At 37.7% G+C, this 8,118-nt stretch overlaps 2 protein-coding genes across 3 annotated transcripts; both read left to right on the top strand.

Moving 5' to 3' along the window:
* Positions 1-852: 852 nt before the first annotated feature.
* LOC149702419 (microtubule-associated protein RP/EB family member 3-like) lies at positions 853-3,255 on the top strand. 2 transcript variants are annotated; one of them, XM_089865778.1, is made up of 6 exons: positions 853-1,612; positions 1,673-1,711; positions 1,781-1,887; positions 2,114-2,474; positions 2,735-2,826; positions 2,910-3,255. In XM_089865778.1, exons 1-6 carry the CDS (start codon positions 1,441-1,443, stop codon positions 3,105-3,107), a joined length of 969 nt encoding a protein of 322 aa, XP_089721904.1. In that variant the 5' UTR covers positions 853-1,440; the 3' UTR covers positions 3,108-3,255. The 2 variants fall into 2 exon arrangements, with proteins under 2 accessions (XP_089721904.1, XP_089721903.1); XM_089865777.1 differs by having other exon boundaries at positions 853-1,711.
* Positions 3,256-5,961: 2,706 nt separating this feature from the next.
* LOC149702418 (glutamate receptor ionotropic, kainate glr-3-like) lies at positions 5,962-7,497 on the top strand. Its single transcript, XM_089867115.1, has 7 exons — positions 5,962-5,988; positions 6,064-6,161; positions 6,231-6,324; positions 6,390-6,551; positions 6,621-6,777; positions 6,837-7,054; positions 7,129-7,497. Exons 1-7 carry the CDS (start codon positions 5,962-5,964, stop codon positions 7,495-7,497), a joined length of 1,125 nt encoding a protein of 374 aa, XP_089723241.1.
* Positions 7,498-8,118: the final 621 nt, after the last annotated feature.

The raw sequence follows: 8,118 nt of genomic DNA, 5'->3' as shown, positions 1-8,118 counted from the left end.
GAAATTTCAAATAGTAATAAAGTGCGAAATGAGAGACTTTCACGGAAAAGACGGTGATTAATTCGAAACTGGATATGATTTTGACAGGTCATTTTAAATTAAAAATGCAAGTTCCTCCCCTTCCCCTAGCCTATTCATATTGTGTCATACGAAAAATGTTTTAATTCCTTATATTTCATTCAATTCGAGTTAAGCCGCTCTCTGAAGTCCGTTGGGACAATAGAAGCCGTCCAATATTTCCCAGTTTGTTCCGCGAGAAATTGGATATCATTGACGCAAATTAAAATTGGCGTTCCTCCCCCCGAGAGGTAAGTCACTATGTGTATAAAGGCCCTACCCTTAACAGTGCTAAAATTATTAAAAGGAATCTGGAGTGATTAGCCCCTCGTGCCTCTCTGGAATTAACTTCCAGGGGAGTATGTACGATGTGGTTTTTGATAAGTATGCCACGAATTAAATGATGTGCTCTTATAGGGTCAAACTGAGTGGTCAGTTCGGCCCAAAGAACAAAATCTTCAATCCATGGCAGACTTACCAGAATAAGCCTGAATATGAAGGAAATTTTTAATTATATAAAACGGTCCATTTGAGAACGGAAATATGATAATTTTGCTTGAATTTAGAGTTGACTATCTTAAACATCTATTTAAGTACAAGTCCTGACACACTGATTTATTGATATCTAACGTAGTTATGACTGGTTTTGGATTCTACGCTTCTCAAGTATGTATTAAACTTTCCTCTTAAGCTCTGATGAGCTGAACGTTTTAACGTATGGAAAGAATTTATTTAAAACCATTAAATTTAACAGTTCTTTGGGGGAATGAACTTCAACCGAAGGAGTGCCGCACGTTACATTTTGAAATAAATCAGATTAAAATTCTTTTCCTTATCATTTTAACAGTATTATCGTGTAAAACGAATATAAGCGTAGGCTACATCATTTTCCATCAGATATTTTTTAAACCCTTCCTAAATTTTCTTCGATTTTCAAAATAAAAAAGATCTAGGCCTAGGCCCTATCCTTGTAGCGTAAAATTTCCTTCCGAGATTTAAAAGGCTCATTTAGGCTGAAAAATCAGTGTTACGTTAATCCTCTTAAAACTGACAAAAATGTACGTGAAAGCAAAATTCCCTAAGTAATGAATTTTCGATACAAAAATCTACAAGTTTATCCGAGTAATTTATTAAAAAATAAAATTAAGAATAAAGGAAAGCTGACTGGACAAAAAAAAAAAACATTCGCGACCTTCGGAATGTCTACAATATTTTAGACCAAAAAAATATGATTTTTTATTAATTCGGTATACTGTATGTTTGTGGTTAATTTAAAGCTTTGTTAAAAGTCATATTGAAGATTTTTTCACACAGACGAGGTGTCCGGAATTCATATGTAATCGCTATGATAATTAATTTTAATCTAATTAGGTTTATTTAACAATGGCGACGGCTTCGAGTGCCCAAGGCGGTGATGTCCCAAAAGTAATTCGCCAATGTGTTAACGTTTATCAAACGCCAAGTACAGCGATCAATTTGAGCCGACATAAAATCCTCGATTGGATTAACGAAACCCTAAAGAAAAACTACAAACGCATCGAACAATTATGCGACGGTAAGAAACATACCCATCATTTTAAAATATCACCTTACTTAAATTTATCTTTTGTTTCAGGTCTGGCTTACTGCCAATTAATGGAAATAATGTTTCCTGGTACTTAATTGATTAGTATAAAATCAAATAATTAAAGGGGCAGTCTCTAATATTGTGTTTCATTTTTAGGATCAGTGATGGTAAAGAAACTTCAAACGGAAGCCAAGTTAGAAAATCACTACATTCACAATCTGAAACTATTACAATTGGCTTTGAAGAAGGTCAACAGCGACAAGGTAACGCGTGTGCATCACTATCACGTCAAGTCGTTGTTTTCTTAAAACGGAATAACCGGTATGTGGACAACAAAGACGATAACAAACAAAGATCTGGTAACTTTGAAGCAGTATCTGACGTCTTTGTGTCAACATACCCAATGAAGCAGACTATAACCGTGCCTCTCCCTTTTGAAGAGAGTCTATTACTGTCTAACTAATTAACTATAAACTAACTGTATTTCAGACGGTTCCTTTGGATAGACTATGCAAAGCTCGTTTCCAAGACAATTTAGAATTCGTCCAGTGGTTCAAAATGTTTTGGGATGTTAATTACCGCGAGGATCCAAATAAGTCATTAGAACCGCGTAGCGCCTCTTGGGGTTACGGGATGAATAATTTAAACGTATCCCGTCATTCCTCTGGATCGCCCGCTAATAGCCTCTACAGAAACAAATCAGCCAGCATTCTCAATACCTCACGGGCCGGTTCAACCGAATCCGTAGCCTCAGTTTCATCTTGTAGTTCTAGAAATTCTGTTTCCTCATGCGCCAGTAAAGCCGCGTCCGAGCCCGGACACCGACATCCTAAGTCGTCCGATAAAACGAGTGAGTGTTGGACAGACCATTTCGATGTAACCTCTAGGTCTCTAGCGTGTCCATGACGTTGTTTTACGTTAGCAAAGTTCAAGTACCAAAAGGGTAAAATTTTAAAAGACGCGCAAAGTGACCTAATTTCGTGTCATATTTTCAAAACGTAAATTTGACAGTGTATTTCTGTAAATTACAATATGTATGGTGACTGGTCTTGTACCAAGAAGTCTTGGTCAAATATTTAATTCTAATTTAGTGATATTTATTTTTAACAGGTGTCGTTCGCCCCATGAGTAGAACCGCATCAGAAACCGCGTTGTCTAGACAACGATCAATTCAAAATAGAATCGCTGAATTGACAACGAGAGTGAGTTATAATACGAATGTTAATTTGTAATTAGAATCTAGTTTTTATATATAATTAGAGCTTTTTTTCTTTTTAATCCATAGAAATCCGAGCTAATTAAACATAAAGAGGAGTGCGAAAATAAGCGGGATATCTACTATAATCAACTTCTCAAGATCGAAACATTATGTATGGATATGATAGATAGCGGTACATTGAGTAATGAAGCGGAGGAAACTTTTGTCAAAAGTGTCCTGGCAATCGCCTACGCCAACGAGGACGTTGAAACCGGTTCAAACTAAAATCAAAATCTCGCAAAATCCATACGCTAATCTAATAATAACTTAATTCTTAAAATTCTCAATTCTAATTTAACTAATACCATTGACTTTATTGTTTACTCCTGGAGTTTTATCACTTGAATTGAGTAATAAATAACAGTTATTACGACCTTTTTCGTTTGTACTTCATTACCGTAGGATAATAACATTGGTTCCCAATAACAATAAAGGTTTAACAATATCATCGATTATTGCTAAGGGAAAAAGCAACTAGGCGTGTGCAACCTAGCGTGACGGCAGACTAACGCCAAACAATAAACACAATGGTAAAGTGCATTTGGTCTTTCGTAACTCTTAAAAAGGACAGACAAAAAGTTTTTTTTGCCAAAGAGTGCATCGATCTAGGGGACAAAAACATCTCATTCACTTCCCCCTATCCTCGCGCCGAGTGACCTTGATATACCAAAAACAAATGGAGATCTTCAACCGCGTCCCCATCGCGCGACTAGATTTAAAAAGGACCTTATCTACAATAGGACCTTAATCTCTTGTTGTTATAGTATGGACAAAGTGATTGCTCTCGACCGTGTTCCAATCCCCTATAAGGTTTATAAGGTCCGTGATTTCACGAACCTTTTCAGGCAAACCTAAGAATAGTATAGATAGACATTAACCAATGTTATCCGGCTTCCTTCGTAGCTATAGTAAAAGAGTGGCGATCGAAAATTGGCTGCCAGGAAAACATTTCTGTTTGTATTTCAGGACAATAGTTAGTTCGAGCTTGCAGATTAGCGAAGTTTTTCCTTTATCAGTTTTCCTTCCGAAGCAGTTGACGCTATGCCGTTGAAAAATTCGTTATGGTTTCCATCGTCCCGAAAGGGATTCAATGTCCCCATTAAAGGGGACCACCGTTTCTCAGAAGTAAAAGAAAATTCTCGAAAGTTTCAAATGCACGTCGGCAAGGGTAATTGGATATTCTTCAAGTGCTGGTTGATACTGTCCGCGGTCTATATCCATTACGCCCTTCTGACCAGCCTGGCCTACTTGATACAAACTCCTCGAGAAGGGGCCTTTTTCATCCTAGCCGGGTACATTTTAAGTCAAATCGGACAAATGACAGCCTTGTACATCCTGTTTTTTCGTCGCAAGCAAGTCCAATCTTTGCTGCTTAAACTCTTTACTTCGTTGGAGGCCTCGGATCCGTTAGTACTGCGAAGACTCTTCCGAAAAACCCGTGTCTTCGTCATTTTGGCTCTTATAATCGGAACCACTTTGGCCGTAGTTGGTACCATGGACATGATGGACAAATCAACGGATAATCAGTACATAATCAGCGCCGAATATTATTGCTTTAGTTGCGATCCCAATCAGCTCAGCATGTGGGAATCTCGTATAGTGAGCTCGGCGGATCTAGCGTTTTACAGTTACTGCGTCATCGGTTGCGGAATACTTATTGCCAGTTTCTACGCGTTCGTCTGCATGGCCATAGTTAGCATCGCCAAGAGATTTAACAAGGATTTGGTTCGTATGAGTCTAACTCAAATATTTTCGTAGATGTAACAAATTATTCCGCAGGTTACCTTCCACACTTTGGACCAATTAGGTCCATTCCTTGGCAGCCTGCGTTCCCGATTAAACCGTTTCAATATCTTGATCGAGGATGCCAATTCTATTCTTCAAGACATCGTCTTGTTCTGGTACGTCATTACGTTGCTACACACCTGTTACGGCGTGACGGAAGCCATCAAACGAGCCGGAAGTACCACAAACCTCAGTTTCTTGTATCACGTCACTTTGAACTGCAGCGACCTCCTTACCCTAACGACGGTGACTTATTACGCCAGCAAGATCCCGGAAGTCTTGGCCGAATCTTTCGATAACGTCCCAATTTTGGCCGAGCACGCCATCGCCGCTGGGTACCAATCAGAGATCAACTTGTTGTATCACCAGCTGGGTTCGATGAAGAATGGCATCCGTTTGGGAGGATGCTTCGTCATCACCAAAAATCTTTTCGTGTCTTTCACGGGATTAGCCATTACCTACGCGGTCATTTACATCCAATTGAACCCGGATGTCTTGCAAAAATTACAAAATCTGGGGAATAACTCCACTTGTACTTGCACTTGTAGTGTTTTGTAAATATATTATCTTGTCACGATGTAAGTTGTTTAAGAATAAATAAAAAACGTAAAAGTCACCTTCCAGCGACTTTCGAATAAATAACCAAAAGGATAACGCCTCCAATTAACAATAAATAATTTACACATAAAATTGGTTCCTTGCTTAGCATTTTATTCGCTTTTGAAGCGTATGACGAAGCGGTCCCAAAAAGGACAATATCCCCAACCATAGTATTCTGTTCATTACCTACTATGTATGTTTACATGATACAATTGAGCGTGGGTCTCCGGTACAAGTTGCGGGAACTTTGGTAATAATAACTTTTAATAATTCATTAGGCTAGGCAATTAATTGCATTTTCGTCGTTAACGAGTTGCTAAAATAAACATCACGATGTCGCGGAAACTCAATTTGCTAGATCGTCTGCGCATTATTACGTAATTGTTAAAATAAATAAAAATAAAATAAAATAAACCCCAATAAATGATAATGTTATGGATAAGAAAATGAAACTATAAAGGTAATAAAATTGAGAAAAATACTTAGTATGATAAAAATATCGTCTTTTCTCATAAATTTAAATGAATAATTTAAATTTAAAGAAACGTTTATCAGTGTTTTATGCAAAATAAATATTTTGCAATCCACATAAAAGTTAAGAAATAATCGTTTTCGATATTGGAAAATAAACTCAAATTGAAAACAGCTTCACTTCAAACTTGCAGGACGGTAAAAACGTTACCAACCGAAAAGGATGCACATCAGAGCGGCAATCTACCCCGTCAGTTAATAATTAAACTTTAATATCAAATTAAGGGCGATAACTAATAAAATAATAATAACAACTTTATAACAGATTCCGCCGTACGTCTTCCCTCCAATGGGCTCGGGAAGTTCTTTCAGCGGTCCCCTTCCGTATTTGGTTGAAAGCTTAAGTCAGAAACTTAATTTCTCGTAAGTACCTTAGTGCCTTATTATAACAAATTATTACTTTCGGAAAAATGAAAATGTTTTAATATAAAGATACGAATTACTAACACCCCCTGACCAATGTACGGTCTCTTTGAAATTGGCAAATGGATCTTGGACATCATTCCGAGGAATGATCGAAAGAAATGTAAGTCAACTTAAAAAAATAATAATAAAAGGCAAGAGTGTCTTCAGCACTGTTTATACAAGTAGCAAACTGACATCGTCTTTGGTCCTGAGGTATTGGTTGAGGAACAACTTCAAGGTGTTCAACTGGGCACTTATTATTTCATGTTCACCTTCTTTTTCTTCGCTTCGGCTGGTGATTCGGAAGACGTCGATTTTTCAAAGTTTATCTTGGCATTCGACAGAGAGGTAATACAGCGAATAATGAAGCGACACTGTTCAATAAACCATACAGAGACGCGCAAACTCTATCTTTAGATCTGGTACATTCTACTAACCCTTATTTTCGCCCTTGCCATGTCGGTGACGATTTTTGACGTAAGTCATCAAGTATTCCAAGGAGATTCGAAAATAGAGAGATTCGCTAACTTGGAAAAAAACTTTTGGATGTTCGTGGCTTCCCTTTTCTTGGAAGGTTGTTTATAATTATACGCAATTAGCGTAACGTCATTAATATGTTTAATTATTGAACAGGAACTCCTCGAATGCCATCGTTGCATAAAAGTCGATTCATCTTCGGCGTATGGCTCATGGCCGTCATAATCATGATGAACGCCTTTTCGAGTCAATTCAAAACGGCCCTAATGATCAAGGCAGCCGATGACACGATGTACACCGTCAAGGACTTGTCTAAAAGACCCGATTTGACTATTTACTTTCGTAAATCTGGTTACTTGGAAAAACTATTCGAGGTTGGTGGAATTAAACGAAACCTTCGCCTTTACCATCTCAAAATAAACCCAACAATTAACAATCGATCATGCAGGAATCTCCTGTGGAAGAGTACCAACAAATTTGGAAGAACATGTTGGCTAAGAATAAAGATGGTATGCAACACATGAACTTCTTTTACAAAAGGGATCCGTACGACGCCGTCAAATCCGGCAAAGCAGTCATAATGGCACCGGCGGAACTGGCCAAAATCGCTGTGCAAAATGTTTGTCCCTTTATGGTTGGCAAACGTCGATTGTATTTCATTCGGGAACCGGCTTTCTCAAACTTTTTAGCCTACTACGCGACACCGCATTTTCCCACTAAACTTCTTCGTGAAATCAACAAAAGGTACTTAGATAATAAGACTTTAAACTTATTTTTCCCTCAGACTAAAATTCACAATCTTGATAAAAAAGAGTGAAATGGATGGTGGAAGCTCAGATCTTTAACCGATGGGTCGATGCGAGTCACAAGGATTACGAAGTTAACTGTTTGACCAGCGACACCGTTATTCAGAGTGACAACACCGAAATGATGGGATTGACGTTGGAACACATTCTGCCTATTGTTTACATCATTGTAGCCATGCAAGGTTTTGCCCTGTGCGTTCTTCTGATGGAAATACTAAGTTACCAACTTACAAAATCAAGGGTTTCCAAACAAATCAAGCGTCGCAACCTTTAAAACCATTAACCATTGGTTGCTAGCAATCTGTCACCACGGAGCAATATTAAAATAGACATAGATGCAATAAAGGGAAATCCTTCTCAATCCAAGAAAATCACAACAATGCAAAACGGTATAAGATTCGAATTTTCTCTAATTTGTCAACGGACCTTAATTCAACCTTTCAATTGGTATTAGCAAATGCCAACATCACTAACATATATGCAAATTATCAAACGCTTTTTAACTTTTATCGTTAACAACTTCACGATGCTATAGATATTCTAAATTCCAGACTCTGTAAAAAATTTGTTTCTAAAAAAAATAACACATCATGGAGATAGACCATTTGGTGTTTAGTTTCACAAGACACAGG

This window comes from Phalangium opilio, unplaced genomic scaffold (genome assembly GCF_054372755.1).
Source record: "Phalangium opilio isolate 3A_F unplaced genomic scaffold, DU_Popi_V2 ptg000017l_1, whole genome shotgun sequence".
NCBI lineage: Eukaryota > Metazoa > Arthropoda > Arachnida > Opiliones > Phalangiidae > Phalangium > Phalangium opilio.
Note: the sequence above shows the minus strand (reverse complement) of the source record. Positions and strands in the feature narration are given on the sequence as shown.

Excerpts from the sequence above, each read along its gene's own strand:
- LOC149702419 (XM_089865777.1), top strand. The coding sequence starts at position 1,441 with ATGGCGACGGCTTCGAGTGCCCAAGGCGGTGATGTCCCAAAAGTAATT. Across the intron at positions 1,888-2,113 it reads AGAAGGTCAACAGCGACAAG|ACGGTTCCTTTGGATAGACT; the intron begins GTAACGCGTGTG and ends ACTGTATTTCAG. Across the intron at positions 2,475-2,734 it reads TAAGTCGTCCGATAAAACGA|GTGTCGTTCGCCCCATGAGT; the intron begins GTGAGTGTTGGA and ends TATTTTTAACAG.
- LOC149702418 (XM_089867115.1), top strand. The coding sequence starts at position 5,962 with ATGCACATCAGAGCGGCAATCTACCCC. Across the intron at positions 6,325-6,389 it reads GAGGAATGATCGAAAGAAAT|CAAACTGACATCGTCTTTGG; the intron begins GTAAGTCAACTT and ends TTATACAAGTAG. Across the intron at positions 6,552-6,620 it reads TCTTGGCATTCGACAGAGAG|ATCTGGTACATTCTACTAAC; the intron begins GTAATACAGCGA and ends CTCTATCTTTAG.